This window comes from Medicago sativa, chromosome 5 (assembly GCF_051527215.1).
Source record: "Medicago sativa cultivar Bolivia chromosome 5, Bolivia_mono, whole genome shotgun sequence".
Classification (NCBI taxonomy): Eukaryota; Viridiplantae; Streptophyta; class Magnoliopsida; order Fabales; family Fabaceae; genus Medicago; species Medicago sativa.
In genome coordinates, this window is record NC_140753.1 from 7,810,793 (window position 1) to 7,836,168 (window position 25,376).

The 25,376-nt window shown below is 33.2% G+C and overlaps 2 protein-coding genes across 3 annotated transcripts; one reads left to right on the forward strand and one right to left on the reverse strand.

Annotated features, from left to right (window-relative positions):
• Positions 1-4,070: 4,070 nt before the first annotated feature.
• VDAC2 (voltage dependent anion channel 2) lies at positions 4,071-9,263 on the reverse strand. The gene is made up of 6 exons (XM_085713086.1): positions 9,105-9,263; positions 8,954-9,021; positions 5,196-5,306; positions 5,030-5,116; positions 4,737-4,945; positions 4,071-4,643 (listed from the first exon to the last, which is right to left on the reverse strand). The coding sequence occupies exons 1-6, from the start codon at positions 9,151-9,153 to the stop codon at positions 4,337-4,339; spliced, it is 831 nt and encodes a 276-aa protein (XP_085569212.1). The 5' UTR covers positions 9,154-9,263; the 3' UTR covers positions 4,071-4,336.
• A 9,184-nt stretch (positions 9,264-18,447) lies between these two features.
• On the forward strand, positions 18,448-24,081 carry LOC146919657 (calcium-transporting ATPase 2, plasma membrane-type-like). Of its 2 annotated transcripts, XM_085713089.1 has the most exons (8): positions 18,448-18,494; positions 18,776-19,011; positions 20,289-20,343; positions 20,421-22,363; positions 22,482-22,640; positions 22,772-22,943; positions 23,077-23,375; positions 23,513-24,081. In XM_085713089.1, exons 2-8 carry the CDS (start codon positions 18,832-18,834, stop codon positions 23,750-23,752), a joined length of 3,048 nt encoding a protein of 1,015 aa, XP_085569215.1. In that variant the 5' UTR covers positions 18,448-18,494; positions 18,776-18,831; the 3' UTR covers positions 23,753-24,081. The 2 variants fall into 2 exon arrangements, with proteins under 2 accessions (XP_085569215.1, XP_085569213.1); XM_085713087.1 differs by having other exon boundaries at positions 18,448-19,011.
• The last annotated feature ends 1,295 nt before the right edge of the window (positions 24,082-25,376 follow it).

The following is a 25,376-nucleotide window of genomic DNA, read 5'->3' on the forward strand; positions in this document are numbered from 1 at the left end:
GCTATTTTGTATAAATAAGTTGTTTCGAATAAGCTGTTTTGCATAAATAAGCTGTTTTGAATAAGTTGTTTTGCATAAATATGTTGTTTTGCATAAATAAGCTGTTTTGAATAAGTTGTTTTGCACAAATAAGCTGTTTTGTATAAATAAGTTGTTTTGAATAAGCTGTTTTGCACAAATAAGCTATTTTGTATAAATAAGTTGTTTCGAATAAGCTGTTTTGCATAAATAAGCCGTTTTGAATAAGTTGTTTTGCATAAATATGTTGTTTTGCATAAATAAGTTGTTTTGAATAAGTTGTTTTTTAAAATGAAATCGGAATAAGCTGTTTTGTATAAATAAGTTGTTTTGAATAAGTTGTTTTGCACAAATAAGCTGTTTTGTATAAATAAGTTGTTTCGAATAAGCTGTTTTGCATAAATAAGCTGTTTTGAATAAGTTGTTTTTTAAAATGAAATCGTAATAAGGTATTTTTGTATAAATAATTTGTTTTGAATTAAAAAAAAACTTTAAAAATAGGTTTTTTTTTTAAAAAAAAACTTTAAAAGAAAATGTTTCTAGAAATTTTGGGGCTTGGGGGCTTTTGATTTGTGGGCTTGCATGAATGTGGACCTTTTAATCTTATGGATTTTTAAGCCCCATTACTATGTGGGCTGGGGCCAAAACTTCAAGGCCCCATGATATTGACACCTCTACATTTAAGTTAGATTTTCGGAATCACTTAATTATCCCCTTGATTTATTCATAGTTCAATTTTGCAATTACTGTCTTCTGTCTGTGCATGGAGGTAGGTTTGCATGCTATGCTAGACAGGATACTGTCTGAAATGGATGTTTGATACAACTTGTCCCAATATCTGAACAATCGCACACACTTTATTATCTTATTACATGTCTAAGCAGCAATTCTAGTTTTATAGCGTGCTTGTTGTTGAATGGAGAACTCATTTTGACTGTGCCGTTGCTTGACATGAAACTTTCACAACTTTTATGGCAACATGGAACTTCAATACTTGTAATCTTCATTTTACTGTCATTGTTTCAATCATGCGCATAGTCAATCCTGTTTCAATCTACAAGTGAAGATCATTTGAGCAATGTGGAAAAGATTTTAAAAAATACTGTATAGCAGCAATTCTAAGCAGCAATTCTAGTTTTATAGCGTGCTTGTTGTTGAATGGAGAACTCATTTTGACTGTGCCGTTGCTTGACATGAAACTTTCACAACTTTTATGGCAACATGGAACTTCAATACTTGTAATCTTCATTTTACTGTCATTGTTTCAATCATGCGCATAGTCAATCCTGTTTCAATCTACAAGTGAAGATCATTTGAGCAATGTGGAAAAGATTTTAAAAAATACTGTATAGCTTTATTTTGGATAATGATATCCAATGTGTGTAGCTATTGCTTGTTAATATTTGTGTTTTTGAATTAGAGCTGGGCAGGGAAATGTAACTTAACTGGGCATATATTGTTATGTGCAAATGGTTGTTGCTTGTTAGGTATATGACCGACTATTCACAAACTTATTGGTCTAACTTTGCGGTTTGTGTCTTTGATTTGGCACATGTTTATTTTCTTAGTTATGTAGCTCCTTTGCATTTATGGGGTAAAGCTTAGATTCTTGAATTTAGTTAATTTGAGGCATATCTTAGATTGTTAAGTTAAATTAGTATTAAGAGCAGAGCTAAGAAGAATCTAGTTGCGGTTTAAGCTACACATTTTTCATCGAATAAATTGTTGATATTATATGTAAACTGTAGTTCCATGTTGTCAATTGCGGCTTGATAGCCCTTGGTGGGGCGGTCTCGTTGCATTCTGCCAGCGAGCCGTGTTCTGCAGGTGCGGTGTTTGCAGCTGCAAATTCCAAATCGCGGTGATATTGCATTGTAGTGTCAACTAATAGATCAAAAGTTTGAAATCGCTAAAGTACCCCCTAGGTTTTTTCATGATTCAATTTTGCAATCAGTCTTCTGCCTGTGCTAGACGGTGGGATTTAGCATGGGAAAGCAAAGTTTTTTCCCACCATGGGAAAGTTGAATTTTTACCACTAGATTAAAAGAAGAACATGCTATTATCATGCACTCTCTACACTGGATTTTTTATACTATCTTCCCTAACCATTCTCTCTCATCTCTCACCCACCACAACATCAAGCTCACGGTCCCAACTCTCCTCCATACTCTTCTCATTCTTCTGAATTTCTTTGTGTACTAGGGACAACCCCTTCTATTCTTTGTGTACTATCATCAAGTATGACGAGTGAAACCTGTCTGTTCTTGTGTTGAATCCACTCTGGCAAGAGAATAACTTCAGTGGTTTTGACTATGCTGTCACCATGTGCTTATGAGGTTCCAGATCTTACTCAATTAGTTCATATTGATTATCACAGAATGGAAGTATTTTGCCGCATTTTAGAGTGAAACAAAGTATGGTAAACTTGATGCATTTGTTTCCATCTTAATGCAAAAATAGCCAAGTCTGGGTATTAATAACATGAAATTTGACCTCAATTTTTTTTTATTCTACAAATTGAATCAGGAAGTTGGTAGTGGTTTTATTTTGTTAAGATGTTCTTAGTTCTTACAATATTTTCTTTAAGGATCTTTATGTCGATGTTGCTTATTCAGAAGAATGAGAAGAGTATGGAGGAGAGTTGAGACCGTGAGCTTGATGTTGTGGTGGGTGAGAGATGAGAGAGAATGGTTATGGAAGATAGTATAAAAAAATCCAGTGTAGAGAATGCATGATAATAGCATGTTCTTCTTTTAATCTAGTGGTAAAAATTCAACTTTCCCATGGTGGGAAAAAACTTTGCTTTCCCATGCTTTCCCATGACAGGTAGGTTTACATCTTATGATTAATTTATATCTAAACAGTAATTCTAGTTGTATGCTGTGCTTGTTGTTGCATGGAGAACGGGTGTGTCTACCTTTAATAAAAAAAAAAAAAAAATAATCAAAGTTGCACTTAGCGTTTCATGTCCATTGTTATAATCAATTTGGTTTGAAAAAGTGTTGTTCGATTTTTTGTTAAGGTAATCTTAGTTTGGTTCAAAATTGCAGAAATTGATGTACCAATTTGTCGGTTCAGTTTTTATGAATTGTAAGGTTTTAATTCGGTTTCTTTTCTAAATCAAAACCATGGATGGTCCTTATAACCAATTTGACCATTGTCTTAGGTCAATAATTTTCTCTGGCATGGCGACTTAAAAATCTTAACATATTTTGCTAATGAATAGAAACGTTACACTATGCTAGTTCAATGTTTTGCTTCAAATAATTGTAATTTTGTTGCCAAATTGTAAAAATAAAAAATAAAGGGAAGACATTTACTACGTGCAATGACAAATCACGGTGGTATATGTTTTGTATGCAGAAATGATATTTGTAGCGAGAGGGGATATAGCAAACAGATAACGTCTCATAACGAAACACATGATTAGCTACTAGTCTATTACATAGCTGATAGCTCATACCCTCCTGATTTCTGTCAAATACGAATGTTTCATTTTTTTTTTTTTTTGTTGCAAATGTTGACATGTAAATTAAATTCAACATACGAATGTTGACATGAGAGATGTACTTTACAATATATTTAGACCTCTTCTGTATGAGATGAATATAGATTTGTTAATGAAGAACTTAGATCATTTCAATTTTTAATTTTCCTTATGGATCCATTATTATCCAAGTTTTTTCCTCATTAAAACTTAACGTAGTTTTTTCCTCATGCAAGCTCCCTTCAGGGCGAAAACTGAAGGTGGAAAGAAATGAAATATGAAGAAAAAACAGAGAAATGACCACGAGAGATCGAGATAATGTTCAAAATATAGGCAACGGTTTCGGACCAGATACAGGATTCTACACACCCGGCAATTAAGGGTGTTGCCCGAGTGTGGAATTGGCTGCATGTTTTAAAAAACTTGGATGAGGCCAAGTTACTTTGTGCTATGGAGTCAAGTCCTTACGCACAAACATGCAGCAAATATGGAAAAACCCATGCGTATGTAAAAATCAATGTTGCAGCAAATATGAAAATAGAACTTAAAGGTAAAACACAATAGATAAGGATCCTCTCGGAGAACAAGACTTCCATATATCAGAATGTCTACTACAATGTAAGAAGCAAAGCAGGAAATTTAATCAAAAATGGGAAACGGAAGCCATAGGTTGATTCAAGTTATTGAAATAATTCATCCAATCAGAAAGAACCTAGAAACGCTCATCTGTGGAACTTATTATTCTACCCTCCCTTCAAGGGCCACCAAAAAAATGGAGTATTGAATAGAGTTTAGATTTCAAATCACACGTTTTAAAAATAAAGGAAAACTTCAAGGTTTGAGAGCAATGGCCAACCCAAACTTGGGTTTTTTCTCCAGGGCCTTGGTATCAACCTCACCAGAAATAGTCAGCACTGACTTTGGGAAGAGCTCGTGCTGTAGGAGTCCCCCAACCTTTCCTTGATTGTTAAACCTAGCTTTGATCTGTGTCAGAGGGTCAACAGCAAAAGACCCTCCAACCGTAATAGTGTTCTGATTTGTTGAGAACCTTCGGGTAATATCCAAAACAGCAGCACTCTTCTTGATTTGGTCTAGATGGTGGAGGTATGATACTTTAATGCTGTCACCCTTGTCGCCACTGATAGGAAAGAACATGTTCAATATTAATGTTGCTCATATGAACTACCGCTAGAGATTTGTAACAGAAATCTTGGTAAAATTAGAATCTTACATGATTACTGAAGCAGATGAATCCAATTTCGTGAAACTAATCCCAGTGTTGTATTTAGTAAAACTACCAGATTTAGTATCATAGCCTGCCTCAGCACCAAATGCAAGGGTTGGAGAACCAACAGTGGCAGAAACATCAAAGATAGGGGATTGCTTCAGTGTAGCGACTGAGGTTAAGGTAGCATGGTCGTGGAAGTATTGAACCTCTAACTGCAAATGACAAATCCCACACAATTTCAGAGACAGTGTACAGCAATCAGTCATATACCATACAAAAGATGAAAAATCACGTACCTTGCCAGAACTATAATCAGGCAGCTTAATTGAAGCTATCGTCTTTGTGGATGGAAAAAGGTCAGTGAATGTGAGGGTTGTATTGATCTGGAAGAGGGAGAACCACATGAGATGATTTACTTAAGACATATATTATCATTATAATCTAAAAGACAAAGTAACCCACAATTGACGCTGTCTCAATTTTGACATCAATAAGGGTGTTCTTATACTTGTATTGTCCTGCCACATCCCCAGTTGAGAGTCCTCCTTTCTTCAAAGCAGTTGAAGTGAGTGCCTGAAAGGAAGAAGCCATATTGAAATGAACATTAGATTTAGACATGCTTTGCTCATAAAAAATGATCTCAGCTGAGTCGTGACCCTGGGCACCATAGCACATTCTTAGTATTTGGAAAGCCACCATGATAACCAGAAAGTACAATAGCCAGACATGAATTTAAAAAGAACATATAATTTCCAGACACAAAGCTTGGAGGAAATAGAGTACTGTTTGTAGATAACCATCCCCCTATTAAAAAAATAAAACTGTAAACATCTGCCACCTTCAACATGAACCCGCTGCAGTACGGCATTAAGAATGAATTCTGATTCATGCCTTGTACGTTATTGATGATTATGGAAAGCATGTGTGCGCGCTTATTTCTTAATAATAAAAAGTAAGAAAGGGATTACAGTAAAATAAAAAATGAACTTCAAAGTAATTGCCTTCAGAACAACCAAGTTGAAAAGCCTACGTTGCTGTCAACATGCATTCATTGTCCCTAATTTTTTAGCCAATAAGTATGCAGTATGCAACATGTGAGGAGAAATTCCAAAATGAATTATGAAAATGTATAACAGCAACTAAGCATCTCTTAATAAGAAAAAGTAAGAAAGGGATAAAGGTAAAATAAAAATGAACTTGACAGTAATCGCCTTCAGAACAACCAAGCTGAAAAGCTTTCATTGCTATCAACATGTATCCACTATCCCCAAATTTTAGGTAATAAGCATGCAGTACGCATCATGTAAGGAGAAATTCCAAAAGGAATTATGGAAATGTACAATGGCAACACTAATCATTTGGTGATTCAAACGTATTGAGTGGCCTATACAAAAGGCTTCCAACATTTATGAATGCAACATAGACTTCCCTTAGACAAATCAATTGATCATCAGTGCACCTTGTCAGTCTCGCATTGGCATTATTAGTTAACAAAGTACTGAATCTATGTCCTGTCCTCTACAGATTTCTCAACTCACTATACCAGTGATCAATCACTCAATCTCGCATTTTCTCAGTCTTAATTATATGCTTTCAATTACTTAGATATTGACAAATCAAATTTCAACCACCAACAATTTTTCTGAGCCTCTGCTGTCTATTATTGGCCATTGATTTGTGATTTTTCTTATGCACTGAATCGACACTTCAAATCACCAGACAATTAATTTATAAAGCTGCACAGCTACTTAGATAGTTTCTAATACATGTTACACAACTAAGAAAGCTTGTTATCATGTCAACTTTTAAAAACGATTTATGAGCATAAATGGTATATATCAGAATTCAAAACCCAAGTATTTCAGACATGAAAACAGCGCAACCTGCGTGATAACTTTCAACAGCAGAGACTACCAAGAATTCCCCCCTTTTTAAATTATATTCTACATTGATTTTATCTCTCCATCTGTTTCTTCCATGTCTGATTCCTAAAACCATCCAAGCCTCCAAGGGTGGCGCTGTTTTTTGATGTAGCATTATTACATCAACATATAAAAACCCTTCTGTCAAAGTTCATGTCTACATTCAATCCAATTGTCTCTAAACATTCAGTTTCTTTTTGTGTTCCCAGACATTGTTCATATAGTATTATTCCTCAACTCAACTCTTGTCCAAGATATTGCTATTTTGTTTAAAACGAAAGTGTTATAATAAAATAAAGGTTGTATTCTGTATAAGTGCGATAATGGATGGTTCGTAGGGACTCACAACTTCACAAGTCCAACAACATGTCTTGAAAACCATATGCTCCGCTCTTATGACTAGCAGAAAGCCAAAACTAAATTCACAAAAGTAGAACACCGTGAAACAAGTTTATACAGAAGCATTGGATTTGGAGCAGAGTTAGTGATTTGTGATGATACAGCAAAGTCAAACATCCTACATTACATTTACATTTTATTACTTACAGGGATGAATTTGACTACACAATAAACATCAGCCTTAACAAGGTGACCACGTAATAAAATATGAATCAGTCTTTATGTACAGACTAAAATACTGGAGCTCGCTTTAAATGTTTCTGAGGCGTAACTACATGATTCAACGTCATATTTCAGAGAGAGAGAAAAAATAATAAAAGAGGGAACAATTATTATTATTATTTTGATAAGCAAATTTTGTTTTGTCTATAGACAAAGCGGTTTGGTTCAACACAATGGGGTAGTTTGATTCATGTAGCCGACTCAACTTGGATGGATAAAATTTGGTTGCTGTTGTTGTTTTGTTGTCTATAGACGAAGCGGGTAAACTAAAAAAACTAACACACGACATGGAAGATCCCGGTTCGAACCAAGGACAACACAAAAGATATTCAGCCTAACAATGTCGGTATTACCGCTTGTACAGACTAAAATACTGGAGCTCGCTTTAAATGTTTCTGAGGCGTAACTACATGATTCAACGTCATATTTCAGAGAGAGAGAAAAAATAATAAAAGAGGGAACAATTATTATTATTATTTTGATAAGCAAATTTTGTTTTGTCTATAGACAAAGCGGTTTGGTTCAACACAATGGGGTAGTTTGATTCATGTAGCCGACTCAACTTGGATGGATAAAATTTGGTTGCTGTTGTTGTTTTGTTGTCTATAGACGAAGCGGGTAAACTAAAAAAACTAACACACGACATGGAAGATCCCGGTTCGAACCAAGGACAACACAAAAGATATTCAGCCTAACAATGTCGGTATTACCGCTTGTGCTAGGCCTTACGAGTTTTTGATAAACAAATTTGAAATACAACAACCACCAAGCCTATTCCCACTAAGTGGGATGGGCGGGAGAGGTGCAACACAAGGACTTCCTAGGATGTCACACATCCAGGTACTACTCTTGCCAAATCACGTTTAAGTGTGGAGTTCTGATGAGATTAGTAGCTTTTTGATAAACAAATTTGAAATAATACATTAAAATAAAAAGATAGGCAACTGTTTACGATGTTTTTAAAGGAACGGCCGACAATCATCATCAAATGCTCAATGTATGAAGCTTAGATATAGACAGGACACAACATAGACAGGGCGACACCGGTCAAAATTTTCAAAAAAGAATTAATGGGGTAATAGTCACTTTGGTCCCTGAATGTGTAGCAAGTAGTCATAATAGTCCTTCAATATATCAAAATTCTAAAATAGTCCCTGATTGTCCACTTTGTTAGTCAAAATAGTCCCTAACGCTTAAATAATCCCTTAATACTCACAATAACTCTTTTTATATAGGGACTAAAATGACAATAAGTAAGTACGTATAAGGACTAATATGATAATAAGTAAGTCTATTGAAGAACTAATATGACAATATTAACGAAATATTTTAATATCAAGGACTATTTTGACTAACAAAATGCACAACCAGGGACTATTTTGAAATTTTGATACATTGAGGGACTATTGTTACTATTCATTCGTTCCTCATTCAGGGACTAAAGTGACTATTTCCCCAAGAATTAATTGAACATAAGCCAGACACTAATCACACATCAGAAGTATCGGTGCTACATAGCCGACAACGGCTAACAAATTAATTGTGACATATAACATGAAGCTAGATCTTAACTAGAAATCCAGTAACCTGACATCTGATAATGCAATTAGCATGTGAATTGAATTGTATAAATAGATTTATTAATTATAAATTGTAGTGGAAATTCAAAGAGCTTACAACTCCAGTAGTGCTGTAAGATGAAACGGTAAGCTTCTGATCGGAGTTATAGTCCTTTGTCAAAAGATCTAAAACAAACAAAAGAAAAATGAAATTATCAGAATAACTGACGATATCGAATCAATAACGAAGAAGAATCGATTCAATTCACCTTTGGCTTTCTTGCCGATATCGGAGTAGAGACCCGGTCCCTTGCTCATCTTCGATTTTAGAGAGAGAGAGAGAGAGAGAGAGAGAGAGAATGTGTGTTAGAGAGAGAAAGGTAGAGAGATCTTGATGATGCACTGTGCTTCACGAAACAGGGTGTGGCGAAGAAAAGAAGAAGTTTATTTATTTTTATTTTAAATGTGAAAAAAAGTTTCTGAAGACAATGTGGATGGTTAGTTAACTTAGAAGCAGTTGTGTCCAATCATGCGGGAGTGATCAACCGGACGTTTTTAGCCGTTGATTTTCAAAACGAATATGATGCGTGGGCCCGCATGCCAGCGGTCCTGAATCTGCTAACCTAACGTGATTGAAATTTTTTTTTTTTTTTTTGAAAGGGTGATTGAAAATGTTAATTGCATTTTATTTTAATTTGTTAGTCATACATTAAATTATTTTTTCATGCAGTTTCTTTTTAAGATGCCAAAAGATAATTAGATTTTTTTTAGGGGAAAAAAGATAATTAGATTAATAAACCCCTTTGAGGCATAAGATATGTCTTAAAGAAAAAATAACGAATGCAAAGTAGCAAGTTTCAAAACATAATCAAGAATAAAATCAACAAATTGAGTTGGTTTGTGTGCATTCAGCCATCATCAAGAATAGAGTCTCACACACTCAAAAAGTTGCCCCGAAGAAATTTGTTTATCGTTAAAGACTCTTACGTTCACTCTATTCAAACGAGTCAAAATACTAGCCAACCAAATCGCCTGAACAAATTTCCTTTATGAAGACATGAGCGCTGCTAAACTAAAGCGCATGCGAACCAATATCAATGGGTTGAGCAGTGTAGATCCCCAACCAACAAAGAACTAGACGTTAAAGGTCGTTGTAAAAGTCACGCTCCAAGGAAAGATTTTTGATTGTTTCTTCTTAACTGCAACCTCCGAAGCACAACATAGAACCTAATGGAACCACTCCTCGACGAACCAAATTATTCTTTGTAGGTATTATGTTGTTAAATGAATGATCAACGAGTTTTAACGGAAAATATTAGACTTTCATGACATGACAAAAAAAATTAATACATCTCGAATAAGATTACTTCAAGTAGAAAGAACATGTGAAGAAAAAAATCATTAATTGTGTTGTCTCGCAATGGTAAAACCACAAAATGGAAAGAAGACTAGCGGCATGTTTGTATAACAACTTATCTACGGCTTATAACATAAACAATTATCATGATAAGCGCTTATGTATAAGCTAACAAAGGCTATTTTTATAACAAATAATTAAATAAAGTTAAATTATTTTTTTTATATTATATAAGTTGTTTTCATATGCTATTTATATATCGTCATAAGTTGTTTAAAAAAATAGTGTCATAAGTTGTTATCAAAATTTATTTCAAACAGTCCCACAAAATTTATGTCAATAGATAGACTCAAATAAGTCAATCCAAACATACCCAAAACAAAATTCTTCAAAAAATTTACTTACTTTTCCCCCTAAGTTATTGCAAGAAGACTAATCACCAACGACATAGATAAAATTTGGATCCTATAAAGTAAGTAAAATATAAAGACTAATCACACAATATATGTCCTTGATCTATCTATTAATGGTTGATATTACTCACTTTATATTCTAAAGCGAATTACTCACTTTAAAATAGACGAATCCAAGAGATGTTGGTAGAGATTTGACGCAGAAAGTTACAGATGCGGTCAATTGTTGATGGAAATGTATGCAAGTTTCAACAGCAGTAATGGAAATGTAACATTGTTGATGATCACCAAAATTAAAGAGAAAGAGGAACCACTACTAGCAACGTTTTTTTTTAAGGAACTACTTGCAACGTTAAAATTGACAAACCCTTTATTCACCATGGTTGCAAACGCGATTTGATTTATGATCAATATATTTTTCAAAGAGCTCCACAAAGCTGCTATTTTCAAAGTCGGATTGGGAATGAAGTACACATCGCAGTAGAAGGCAATGGAACAGTTGCACTTAAAAAGCAATCAAGTATTTTATACGTTCTTGGAATTGATCAAAATCTTTTAATTATTGTTCAATTGTTGAACAAATACTATTATTATATTACTAGTTTGGACACCCGTGCCAAGCACGGGCTAGAATTTGGTTATACTTGACGTAGAGAATATAATTATGTATCATGTATCGATTAAAGCTAAAGATTTGATAAAATAATGGAGGTTGAACAACAAACAAATGGAAAGAAAAAAAAAACTCATACCTAAACCTTCAAGTTTTGAATGAAGATGTGGTATAATTCTCACCTGTGTGGTTGTTCTTTCTCCAATGTGCCGATCCACACAGTGATGCCTCCCCTTCAAGGTCCAACGACGGTATCATATCCCGGTTCAACATTGTGGGGGAGCGGTTCTTGGTGGTGGATCACGTATACAAAGACTATGATACTTAGTGGAGAGATGCTAATTTGTCAACTGTGAGTAACAATTTCACATTATATGCAAGAATAGATATTGAGCAACATATAAGTATGGTGACTCATATATCTAATATCTTACGATTGGTGCAATATCAATTTCACTTATATGATTGGTCTTAGTCTAATGTGATGATACAACCCATTGTAGACTTCCACAGAAGACATAATATTATGATGATTTTTTTGTTTCAGTTTTTGGCTGTCATTTGTTGAATTCTATTTGGTTATTTCACCATATCATAGATACAAAGAGTCTCACGCTTAAGGGAGAGATGTTAATGTGTCGTGTGTGAGTTAAACTTCTACACATTAGATGCAAAAGTACATATTGAGCAACATATAAGTGAAATGTGGTGTCAATCTCATTTTTTTTAGGGGTGCGTCAATCTCATTTGTGGGGTTTCTCTTAGCCAAATATGAAGATCCAACCCATTGAAGACTCCCTCATAACTTCAAACATTATGATGAAATATTTTGTTAGTTTTTTAATATCATTAGCTTAATTTTTTATATTAAATATAAAAAAATCATTTTATTTTTTTGCGTTATTTTAAATTCCTTCATTTTTGGTCTTTGGAGGAATCTAAAAATGGAAAAACGCTAATGTGATATGTTGAGTTGACAAAATACATGCTTATTAAAAAAATATATGATAGATAAATTAGGGAAATAATTTGATGAGTTACATATATACGCAAAACCTTTGATTAGTTTTAGGATTAATTAGAAGCTGACCCACTTGTGTTGTTTTAATTTTTTGTATTATCTGTTTAGGGTCGACCTACACTTTTGCGTGGATTTACTGGGTTAGGTTTATGTCCCCCTAATTTGTATTTGTATCTCCCCCTTTTTTAATAATATAATATATATATATATATATATATATATATATATATATATATATATAGCACAAATGAATAAAGTCTAGTTGAGACGTCATATATTCTCTTTAAATTGTGCTTTTAATTTAGGAAAAAAAAATTTAGGAAAAAAAATTACAAATATGATATGTAAAATTTACATTTAGATGTCAACGTATATTGAAGGAGGACACAATCGAAAACCAAACTCTCCACTCAACGAAAAAGGGATTTGAGAATTTGAGAAGAATTTCAAATTTTAGAATGAACGTTGAATTTTGAAACAGTGTGAAAATGTTGAAAGTTAGAAACAATATTTTATAAAATAAAAATCAATTAAATAACCTCAATTACCCCCTTCCCCTCAACAAAGAAAAACATCAATTACCCCTTTAATTTTGTGATATGATCAATGTATGGATATCTTATAGGATAAATGCATAGTTGATTAATGATATGATAAATGTCTAATCTTGAATATCATATTAATGCATTCCTTTCTCACTAAAAACTGAAAATGTACATGCTGATGTGGATTAGTTTGATAACATTTAATGAGCTTAAGCACCATATATGTACACATGTACTTTTGCATTTTCTGAAGCCAAATCTTTATAATAGAGAAAGTTTTTTTTATATATTAAAACACATTTACGTGCATTTGTTATTTTTTTGACAATTACGTGCATTTGTTATTAAAACATATGACATAATTTTTAAAAAAAAATCAAGATAAACATTATAGGAAATTCGTAAAATTGAAATTTGAAAAATTACCGAGTTATTGGTAAAATTTAATTTTAGATATCATTCAATTCTCCTTTTAAATTATCTTTGTTATTATTATTTCACAAAAAAAAAATTCCTTTAGAATCTGGCAAATAGACTTTAATTTTACATAAAAAAAATTGAGGACACATCAAGGTCCGGACATGTCTCATGACTCAATAAGCACTTACAAATTTTTTGGAGATCCCTTGTCAAAGAGATCTTCACGCTAATTGCGGAGATTGAATCCACACCCTTGAAATTTAGTCAACTCATTATTAGCAAAACCAATCTTGATTAGTAATGCTATTATTAGTAGCAAAAATAGTGAATGAAAACATGATATCATATAATGGTATCATTTAAATAACATTTTTTCATCTGACTAAATAAGTTAGACTTTTAACAGAATCATTTTAATTTAAATTACCACATTAATGACTATTATTTAAAGAACCTTTTATTTTTTAGTCTATTATTTGTCTGACCTATTAAACGACACAGTTTAATATTTATTGGATCAACCCAATTAAAATGACACATAAAATATAATTATTTTAAATTATAAAAATATAAATTTCAAAATTTAATCCATTCAAAAAAAATCAAAATTTAATGAATTTTTTTTTGTGAATTTGTCAAAAAAAAATTTTATGTAAATTAAATATTCCCTTAAAACAAATGAATATAAAACATTAATTAAAAGGTTAAAAGATTCAAATAATTCATTTTTTTTATACAGATAGGAAAATCGAACTATTTGAATTTTAAATGTCTTCCATTTATTTTTTATAATATACTACTTCAATATTTGTTTGTTTCCATATTTTTTTTGGTTTAGTTGTTTCCTTTTTTTTGGTAGTGTTTAGTTGTTTCCTTTAATTAAGGGTTATAATTAACGCTATCATTTAATTTTTTTTTTCTGTTTCCTGTCTGATCCATCAAATGAGGCATTTTCATTCTAAATAATTAAATGACACATTTTAACCTTTATATAATCATTCTAATTTAAATGACATATTAATTACTCTTATTATCATTATATTATCCTTAATAAATGCGAAAATAATTATATTTGAGAACTATGTTAAATTATTAAGTATACAAAAATACATGAAAATTTTGTGTTAATATAATTCATTTTTTGTTATATTTGAGAACTATATTAAATAGATTTTTTTTCTAAAAAAAAAAAATCATTTTGGCTTGTTAAAAATACCAAATACGTGAAACTTAGAAAGGAAAAAAAAGAAAGAAAACAAAAAGAAAAAAGGCATGACATTGAGACAAAAGATTGAAAATAATACAATTTTTGATTGAAATGGTGGGTGGAATTGCTTGCAAATGGATGATATTTATAATAAAGGGTAGATAACAAAATTAACAATATTAATTAGTTGTCCCCACAAAAAAAAAAATATTTAATAGTAACTATCTAATTGACAAATTAAAGGAGAAAAAAGTCATATATTGATTGTCAAATAAATAAGATGAAATGACACTTAAAGGATTGTGTATGTATATTGCTCAATGGTTGATTGAAGCTTTTGATACATTCTATTGAAGAAACTATGATAAGTGAAAAGCCGTCATAGTAAAACATGATGATTTAAGACGTCTTCTTATTAGAAAAGGTTTGTCCAAATTAGATGATGTGAACCAATTGTATGCAACCTTTATGATGATGTTTAACATGTCCGGAGATGTGTTTAAAATCATCAATTAGGATTCATCAAATAAGAGTTCATGTGTAGGATTCATCAAATAAGAGTTCATATGTAATATACGTTTTTGTGCAAGACAAAAATTCATAAAATAGATATAGATAAATGCTAAATCAATTTATTGAGATTAGTTTATCGACATATAAATTCATTAAATAATATTCAATAAACCTAAGGCATCTAAACTCTAACATCTTGATTCTATATCAAATGCAAGACATTGTCTTGACTAAAAATTATATTGTTGATGTTGAACATCTTGAAGTCGTAGAATGTAGACACATGCTCTCCAATGAGATCCTGGGAAAGTAACATTATCAATTAACAATTAGATACAAATAAAAAAGAAAATCCACACCATAATCTACGACCAAGTGATTAAACTTCTATGATTTCAAAACACATAAAAAATAATGAAAAAAATAATGATTTGTTGATGGGGGAAGAGACACATGAAAATAATGAAAAACAAATTGTCTATATATAGGGGAACAAATCATGGCATGATCAATTTTGATTGGTTGATGAAAACTAAATGAGTCATTGTCCATCTTGATTGGCTAATAAAAAAACAAATGAGTCATAATTCAATTTGATTGGATGATAAGAAAACATTAAATGTGTTGAAGAATGTGAAGATGCCACATGTACTTTTGCCCATAGAAGTAAGCTTTTGTATTATATAAAGATTTGAACATAACAGCTGTGTGATTAAAGATGAAAATAACAGAGAAGTGGTTACAACTAGAGACTTGTTTTAGATTTGATGAAGAATAAGCATATTATTTATATCATTTATATTTACTTAATATGTCAGTCAGACTTGAAATAATTTTGGAATGGTACGAGTTTGATATAAAAACATTATGTTTTGAACAATCATACTTAACTATTTTTTAATATAAAATTTCTTTATGGTTAGTATACCATTAGACAGTGCAAAGTGCAAACATTTTGCTTTACTAAAGTTTTTTCTTACAAGGCTTTTCCTAAAGTTTACATTGCTAGAAGACGTCTTCAAAAGGCACGTTAGAATCGTTGACGTCCTTCTTTCCGCGTTAATATTTGGAACGTCCTATACTACATGTTTTGGGTGAATCATTAATTTGATAAATAATTTGTTAACGATTATTGCTAATAATTTCAAAATTTACGGTGTGTTTGTTTTAAATTTATCAAATTTATTCTTAAGAATAACATCCATTTCCTTCATAAAAAAAACATTCATTAAAATATAAAGATGTGAAATTTATTTCAAGATATTTAGAAAAAATATGTTTGGTTAACATTATAATATTTTCAAAAACCTTAAAAATTGGAATTATATTAGGTAGTTATAACTTATACATAAATTTATTCTCATCTTCATGAGAACTTTATTCAAACCCTTTTCTTTGGAAATTTTTTCTATTCTCAGAATATTTTACATCCGAAAATAAAATTTATTAAACTTGTAATAAACATATGCATGTTTATTTTTATCATTTTATTCATATAAATCTACGAATATAACTTGAACACAAACACCTCCTTTATAGGAAACACATGATGGAATATTGGAGTCAAAACCTAGAAGGCAGAAAACCTTCTAAAAAAAACATATGTTTTTAAGACTGAAATTAATTTCTGATATCTGCTAAAAACTATCTAAAAATCAATTGATAAATAACTAGTGAGATCCAATCCAAAAATATCTAAGTTTATATTGTAGAACTAGTGAGATCCAATTCATAAACATCCTTAGTTTTATATTTTAAAGAACAAATAAGTTTATGTGTTTTTTTTAATATGGTAGAACTTCAATGTTGGTGCGTTTGTTTCAAGTTATATTCGTAGATTTCTTGGAATAAAAGGATAGAAATATGCATGCCTATGTTTGTTACAAGTTTGCTAATTTTTATTCCGGGTATAAAACACGTTCATGGGAATAGAAATTTTTTCCCACGGAAAAGGGTGGGAATAAAGTTCCCATGAAGATGAGAATAATTTCATATGTACTTACCTATTATAATCCTTCTTTTTATGGTTCCCGGGAATATTATAATGTTAAACAAACATCTTTTTTCTATATACCTTGGAATAAAATTCTCTTCTCTATGTTCCAAGGAATATTGTTCCTTAGAATAAATTTGGTAAACTTGAAACAAACACACAGTTTCAACTTTGAGGTCTACAAAACATATCCCATAGATAATTAAGAGTGAGGATCTTCTCCATTTATAAAAATAAATGGAAATTTTCATTTAAAAAGAGATAAAAAAAAAGAATATAAATTGTGTGTCATACCAACAAATGGGTCCCATCATTATTAATTTTTAAATTTTATTGTACCTTCATCTCTTTATATAAAATAAAAAAACCGAGTTGCTTGGGCTCCAGTGGCAAAGAGCTCATTCCAAGGACGTACCCGGGGAATACCGGGTTCAATTCTCAGGGGGAACAACGCTTGACCAGTGCGCATGCCTCTACGCACGAGCCAGATTAGTCGTCCACCGTTGGTGGGTCGGAAACCGGTGCAAAAGCAAAAAAAATAAAATAAAAATGGAGGATATCTAAAATAAAGAGGATTTTTTTTTGAACGAGTCAAAATGGAATATATTAGATCACCGAAGGTGGCTCAAGTCGCACAAGGTGTGCCAAAAAGAACCACCCACCAAAAAGCAGTTACAAGTGTCTGTTACCAAATAATAATGTTATAGAAAAACGACAAAAATAATGCTACACAAAAACACTCATGCAAAGTAACGGATGCCGCCACCAGTCATTATAACTGAAGGCAAAAGTGGGCACATTACATAAAATTATTGATATAGTGTTTATAATACGTGGGCATGAGATAGGGTGGACACTAGAGTGCTAGTATCTGCGCCCACACTCATTTAAATTAGCAAGTAATTACTCGAGCCTAGACCCATACTCAACAATGCGGATATTTATCCACCAATTGTGAGTATTTTTTACGTGTGTCCATTAGACCTAGGTCCAATTGGGACCAGGTTCTGCTGCTGTAAAAACAGCACGCAGTTTCACGCTGTATTTGATCTCAGCCGTTCATCTTAGATCGAACGGTTGAGATTGAAAACTGTGTTTTTAGTTCAAACAATCTCTGCCATCCAACTTAATCGGACGACTGTCACTGATTACAGCACCCTGCTGTTACAGCAGGAATCCTATTCCGTCCAATTGTCTTCCTTGTCTATATATATTTTTGGAAAGGAAGGACAAAAAGCAATAAAATAGCGCGTGGTTGACGCACACCAAAAGAATATAGTCACGCGTTTTCTTTCTTTCTTTCTACTCGGGGTTTCTTTGTTTTTGTAAAAAGAAAAAAAAAAAAAAGGAAACACGTTGTACGAATGAGTCCCCCCACTACCAGCCAGTAGTCATCATTCATAAAAAAAGACCCATCACTCACCTAAGTCTAAAACCCCACACAAACGCCTAATAAAACACAATTAACGCCGTTTACCCCCTCCACCTACTAGAAAAACAATAAAAACCTTAAATCAAAGTTCAAAATTCGTTGAAGCAATAAACTTGAAGTTTCGCAGCTTGGTCCAAAAGTTTCTGTAAGTGTAATCTTTTTCATTTAATACATCTCCGCGTTTTTTTGCTTTAATTTGTACTATTTGTATGATAAGGTACAAACAAATATGGTCCACCAACCTAACCCTTCTTTCCACGAAGGAAATGTCATTCAAGGTTGCTCCTCCTTTTCTTAGAAGCAACCTTGTTCATGACTCGGTCACTACATATAAATAAACATAAACCCACTTTTTATATAACACCATTGGTTTCTTTGATCTCAGATTTTCCAATTTTATTTGATTTCATTCGTAATAACTAACAGGTTAGGTTACATACATATACGCAAAGTCTAATCCAGAAATAGCAACAAAACTGAGTATGATGGAGAATTATTTGCAAGAGAATTTTGGAGGAGTGAAGTCAAAAAACTCATCTGAAGAAGCACTTCGAAGATGGAGAGATGTTTGTGGATTCGTCAAGAATCCCAAAAGACGTTTTCGTTTCACTGCCAATCTCGACAAGAGAGGCGAAGCTGCTGCTATGCGTCGTACCAATCAGGTTTCTATTTTTTATTATTCAACACATGTTAGATAAGATAGCTCCGCCAATTATATTTTAGATAGATCAATTATTAATTTCTTCTTATTATTAATTGGTTACTACATTATTATATTTCAAAGATGCTTTTCCATTGGTTGTTCTTAATTTATTTATTTTTTATTTTTGTATTGTTTACGCAATCATATTTATTTTTTAATTTATACTGCACTGGTCAACATTTATGAAAAGAACATTTGCGCAATATCACATTTATTTGTGTGTATTATTTGTCCTGTTGTTATTGCTTGGACTATTAGGCTGTACATGAATCTATGGGGTCCACCGCAGACCGGTAGTTAGAAATTATTTGCAACTTCAACGATGATAGTCTGGTATTCATGTTCCTCTGTGTTGTCACGGCTGAGACGATGACTTGATCCGTGTCAATTTGACAAAAATAAGGGAAGCGAATGCGTGTCTTAAAACTCAACTCATTTGATTTTCCTTGTTTTTGCCGAATAGACAAAGATTAGATCATCGTCTCGGATGTGTTGGAGGGGAAAACTTCTACTTCTACTTCCAAGGAACGTCGATCATTGTTAGAGTTTCGAGTGATTTCTAAGTACTAGTCAATTGTGGTATAGGCTCTAACAAATATTTGTGGCTTCTAATTGGTTTTCAAAAATTCAAATTTGAACCAAGATACCATCGAGACTTGTTCTCGGCTCTGGCATTACCCTCTTTCCTTCACCCTCTTTCCTTCAATTTCACTTCACGTTTGTAAAGTCAAAGTCTGAAATCTGAACACAAGTATGTATTTGACTCTTAAGAATTTGTATATTCCAGATTTTGAGCTTATCTAGTTAATGGTTTAGCAATTAAAATGTTGCTACACTCCATAAAGAAGAACACAGGATGAGCATAAATGCATAAATGAGCTAATTTGATAATTTTTATGGGGTATGGATGAAATTCAAACATTAAATGCACTTTACCCGTACAAGTTATAAAACAACTTTTTGAAATAATTATAAGCATCAGATTAGAACCAACATTTTGATTACATGTCATCCGCAGCTTCTCTATCTAATGCGGTTTCACAAAACTCTGTTATCACGTATCACCCACACGCATGTGCTCATGTACTGTATGAAAACTATTTTTCTTAATAATGGATTTGAGAATGCTTATCAAGTACTATAAACAGTGATTCCTCAGTTTTTTCTTCATTACATAGAATGTGACATACTTCATTTTTTATCTTTCAAAAGACTTATTCTCTCTCCTTACTGCAGGAGAAACTGAGGGTGGCAGTTTTGGTTTCTAAAGCAGCATTTCAATTTATCCAAGGTAAGTTTCTTCCACGTTATTCTCATGGCTTAAAATTATTAGAGCCAATATATTTACTTTTGCTCATATTCACACAGGCACGAAACCAAGCGATTACAAAGTGCCGGAGGAAGTTAAAGATGCAGGTTTTCAAATCTGCGGTGATGAATTAGGGTCTATTGTTGAAGGCCATGATGTGAAGAAGTTGAAATACCATGGTAAGATTGATGGCATTGTAGAAAAACTTTCTACATCAGCTACCGAGGGGATTAGCAATGATACTGATTTGCTTGATAAGAGACAACAGATATATGGAATCAATAAATTCACTGAAAGTCAAGCTAAAAGCTTCTGGGTTTTTGTTTGGGAAGCACTTCAAGACATGACTCTCATGATACTTGGAGTGTGTGCTCTTGTGTCACTGATAGTTGGCATTGCAACTGAAGGATGGCCTAAGGGTGCTCATGATGGTCTTGGAATTGTTGCCAGTATCTTATTGGTCGTCTTTGTGACAGCAACAAGTGATTATCGCCAATCATTACAGTTCAAGGATTTGGACAAGGAGAAGAAGAAAATTTCCATTCAGGTCACAAGAAATGGATATAGGCAGAAAATGTCTATATATGAATTACTTCCTGGTGATATAGTGCATCTTGCCATTGGTGACCAAGTGCCTGCTGATGGACTCTTTGTTTCAGGATTTTCTCTGTTGATTGATGAGTCAAGTTTAACAGGAGAGAGTGAGCCTGTGGTGGTGAACACTGAAAATCCATTTCTTCTTTCAGGAACCAAGGTCCAAGATGGATCATGCAAGATGTTGGTTACCACAGTTGGAATGAGGACTCAATGGGGTAAGTTGATGGCTACTCTCAGTGAAGGTGGTGATGATGAAACCCCATTACAAGTGAAACTTAATGGAGTGGCAACCATTATTGGGAAAATAGGGTTATTCTTTGCAATTGTTACTTTTGCAGTTCTTGTGCAAGGACTTGTGAGCCTTAAACTTCAACAAGAAAACTTCTGGAACTGGAATGGGGATGATGCTTTGGAGATGTTGGAGTACTTTGCGATTGCAGTTACCATCGTTGTTGTTGCTGTTCCAGAAGGGCTTCCATTAGCTGTGACATTGAGCCTTGCATTTGCTATGAAAAAAATGATGAATGACAAGGCCCTTGTCCGAAATTTGGCAGCTTGTGAGACAATGGGATCAGCCACAACTATATGTAGTGACAAAACTGGGACACTAACAACCAATCACATGACTGTTGTGAAAACATGCATTTGCATGAAAAGCAAGGAAGTAAGCAACAAAACTTCTAGTTTGAGCTCTGAACTCCCAGAATCTGTTGTGAAACTGCTGCAACAGTCAATATTTAACAACACTGGAGGTGAGGTTGTGGTTAACAAACAAGGGAAACACGAAATTTTAGGGACACCAACCGAGACTGCAATATTGGAGTTTGGCTTATCATTAGGTGGTGATTTTCAAGGAGAGAGACAAGCATGCAAACTTGTTAAAGTTGAGCCATTCAACTCTACTAAGAAAAGAATGGGTGCAGTAGTGGAGCTCCCTAGTGGAGGTTTAAGAGCTCACTGTAAAGGCGCTTCTGAAATAGTTCTTGCTGCTTGTGACAAAGTTCTCAATTCAAACGGCGAGGTTGTCCCACTTGATGAAGAATCAACTAATCATCTCACTACTACAATAAACCAGTTTGCTAATGAGACACTTAGAACTTTATGCCTTGCCTATATGGAATTGGAAAATGGGTTCTCTGCTGAAGACACCATTCCTGTTACTGGATTCACTTGTATAGGAGTTGTTGGTATCAAAGATCCCGTTCGTCCCGGTGTTAAGGAGTCTGTAGCTCTTTGTCGTTCAGCTGGAATAACAGTAAGAATGGTTACAGGTGACAATATTAATACTGCAAAGGCTATAGCTAGGGAATGTGGGATTTTAACAGATGATGGCATAGCCATTGAAGGTCCTGAATTCAGAGAGAAGAGTTTGGAAGAGTTGCTTGAACTGATTCCCAAAATTCAGGTACTTCTTACCTTCTTTTATGCACTACACCTTGATTGCTTCATTACCAATCTATCTTACAGTTACAGATGTTTCATGGTGGATCCTTTCAGTAACACAAATGTTTAATTCCTTTTAGGTTATGGCTCGATCCTCACCTTTAGACAAGCATACATTGGTGAGACACCTTCGCACAACGTTTGGAGAAGTTGTAGCTGTAACTGGTGATGGGACAAATGATGCACCAGCCCTTCATGAAGCAGACATTGGACTTGCCATGGGTATTGCTGGAACTGAGGTGAGTCTCAAATATCTGAAACCAAAATAAAACAAAAGATGATGGGCACTTGTGCTACATTTTAGTCATTGATTAATTTTGTATTGCAATGAGAATACAAGAGTCTGGCTAATTACGTATTATGTGTGCAGGTTGCAAAAGAAAGTGCAGATGTCATAATTCTGGATGATAACTTCTCCACAATAGTAACCGTGGCCAAATGGGGGCGTTCTGTTTACATAAATATTCAGAAATTCGTACAGTTTCAGCTTACGGTTAATATCGTTGCTTTAATAGTGAACTTTACATCAGCCTGCTTGACAGGTTAGAAATTTAGATTAATTTGTCTAGTTTGATTATGGACTTCACATCATTTTGCACGATATGATATAAATTTAGAAACATTTTATTCCTTGTACAACTTTATCTAACAATATAATTTGCATTTTGTCTTCAGGAACTGCTCCCCTCACTGCTGTTCAACTTTTGTGGGTGAACATGATAATGGACACACTGGGAGCACTTGCACTTGCAACTGAACCTCCAAATGATGATTTAATGAAGCGTGCACCTGTTGGAAGAAAAGGGAATTTCATCAGCAATGTCATGTGGAGGAATATCTTGGGACAATCACTGTATCAGTTTATGGTGATATGGTTTCTTCAGTCAAAAGGAAAAACCATCTTTTCGCTTGATGGCCCCAATTCTGATCTAGTCTTAAACACACTTATCTTCAACGCATTTGTATTCTGCCAGGTACTTTTTCTGAAAAGGCCGAACAACTTGTTTACGAATAATAGTTGAGTCCATGTCCAATTAGGAAAGATCAAGTTAAAAGCATATGTAACGGTTGTAATGTGGCTTACAAGTTTTGGGTTGGTCTGGTTTTGCAGGTTTTCAATGAGATAAACTCACGTGAGATGGAGAAAATTAATGTTTTTAAAGGCATATTGGATAACTATGTCTTCGTGGGTGTGATCAGTGCTACAATCTTCTTTCAAATCATAATCGTGGAGTACTTGGGAACCTTTGCAAACACAACACCTCTCACTCTGGTACAGTGGTTCTTCTGCTTATTCGTTGGATTTATGGGAATGCCTATTGCTGCTCGCTTAAAGAAGATCCCCGTCTAAAGAAAGCGAATGAACAACTCTTCATCAAAAAGTAGTGAACATTTGTAATTGTTAGTTGTTATGGTTACAGTCACTAGACTTAGATCTTAGATCCCTCTCATTCTGTGTACATTCACTAACTCATGTGGCATTGTTTGAGCTGCCTTGGGTTAGAATCAGAATTGAGCAGCAAAGTAGAACTCTAGAGCCTTGCTGCAGTTATCCTTAGGCGACTGATGAATCACCATTTAACCATTTTATTCAGTACATTGTTTAATTTCAAGGCAAGCAGAATTATTGATGAAAACCTGAACATGTTGCTGTGTATATTGATGACTTGTTGCTGGAAACGACTCGAATAGCTATTCTTCTTCAATTCAGGGCAATTTAAATGGATAAATTATGAGTCGGCAATTTAAATGGATAAATTATGAGTTGTGTTATTTGAACATCCATATATGTGACAACTTTTGTGACAACCAAAATTTTACAAAGGAAATGATATATTGGCACAAAAACCAAAACAATAGAGAGAGAAAGTAAAAAGATAATGTGAGTATGAGAGAGAAAGTTGTCACAAAAGTTGTAAAAAATGCTTGTTCAAATATCATTTCTCATAAATTATGTGTGTTTATATTATGTTTTTTGTATAATTGATTCTGAATCAGTCTTTCTGTTCTTTTCAAAGCGTTACCTCAATAATATTATCGTTAATCTCGTTCGACCCAATTTACATATTATTGTAATATTAAAGAAGACAGTAAAAATGTCAAACAAGTTGTTCTTTGTCACCCCTTTTCAACTTTTACTTCTAGCGGACAATTTCTAAGTTACCAGCGCAAAGATAAAAATAGGAGTGACATTTTTATTAAAGAAAAAATAGTAGAACATTAAAAACACAGGAAACTTATAAGCAAGAGCATGAGGAAAAACTCTAGGGAAAAAAACGATCTAGTCTAAGCTCCTTAGTAAACGTTCCATAGTACTCTGTAACAATTTATAAGCAAGAACTGCAAATTCACGCTTATTAAGGCAAGTGATTGTTCACATTAATTGTTGCACATTTCAATTAAAAAAAGTACCAAAATAACCCTCAAATTATTATTTACAGGAAGAAAGAAAAGACGTTTAATAGTTGGAACTATCTTTATGCGTTATGCAACTCAAGTTTTTCTGGAAATCACGGCAAAAAACCACACGCAGAAGCTCCAATTCTCAGCTTCTTAAAATCACAGCAGATTTACATTGAATAAGCTCCTTACTATATGTTCCATAGTAGTATTATCAATGCACAAGCAAGTTATCAAGATTAAGTGTTATAGTCATTTATTCTTCCTTGATTGTTGCCGGTATCAATAGAACATTAATGGTAATTCTTTTTTTAAATAAAAATAAAGGGCATTTTGGGTATAACACCACTAAATAGAAAGCAAATTGTAAACTTATGTTATAAGTAGACGAGCCAAATATTTCTTATAATTTGTTACGGTGTACTCCCTCTGTCCCAATATGTAAATCCCCTTTGCCTTTTTCACATTTCTTAAGAAAAGTTGTAAGTGTAATTAATGTGTCTATTTTGTGTGTTAATATTACTAAATTGTCCTTTGTTTGTATGTTTATTAAACTTGACTTTACATATTTCAAG

Bases quoted from the DNA above. Each gene is read 5' to 3' on its own strand.
- VDAC2 (XM_085713086.1), bottom strand. From the start codon at position 9,153: ATGAGCAAGGGACCGGGTCTCTACTCCGATATCGGCAAGAAAGCCAAA. The intron at 4,946-5,029 runs GTACGTGATTTT...TGTCATTTGCAG, and splicing joins CTGATTATAGTTCTGGCAAG to TTAGAGGTTCAATACTTCCA. The intron at 4,644-4,736 runs GTAAGATTCTAA...CTTTCCTATCAG, and splicing joins TCATCTGCTTCAGTAATCAT to TGGCGACAAGGGTGACAGCA.
- LOC146919657 (XM_085713087.1), top strand. From the start codon at position 18,832: ATGATGGAGAATTATTTGCAAGAGAATTTTGGAGGAGTGAAGTCAAAA. The intron at 22,641-22,771 runs GTGAGTCTCAAA...TTATGTGTGCAG, and splicing joins TGGGTATTGCTGGAACTGAG to GTTGCAAAAGAAAGTGCAGA. The intron at 23,376-23,512 runs GTACTTTTTCTG...CTGGTTTTGCAG, and splicing joins ACGCATTTGTATTCTGCCAG to GTTTTCAATGAGATAAACTC.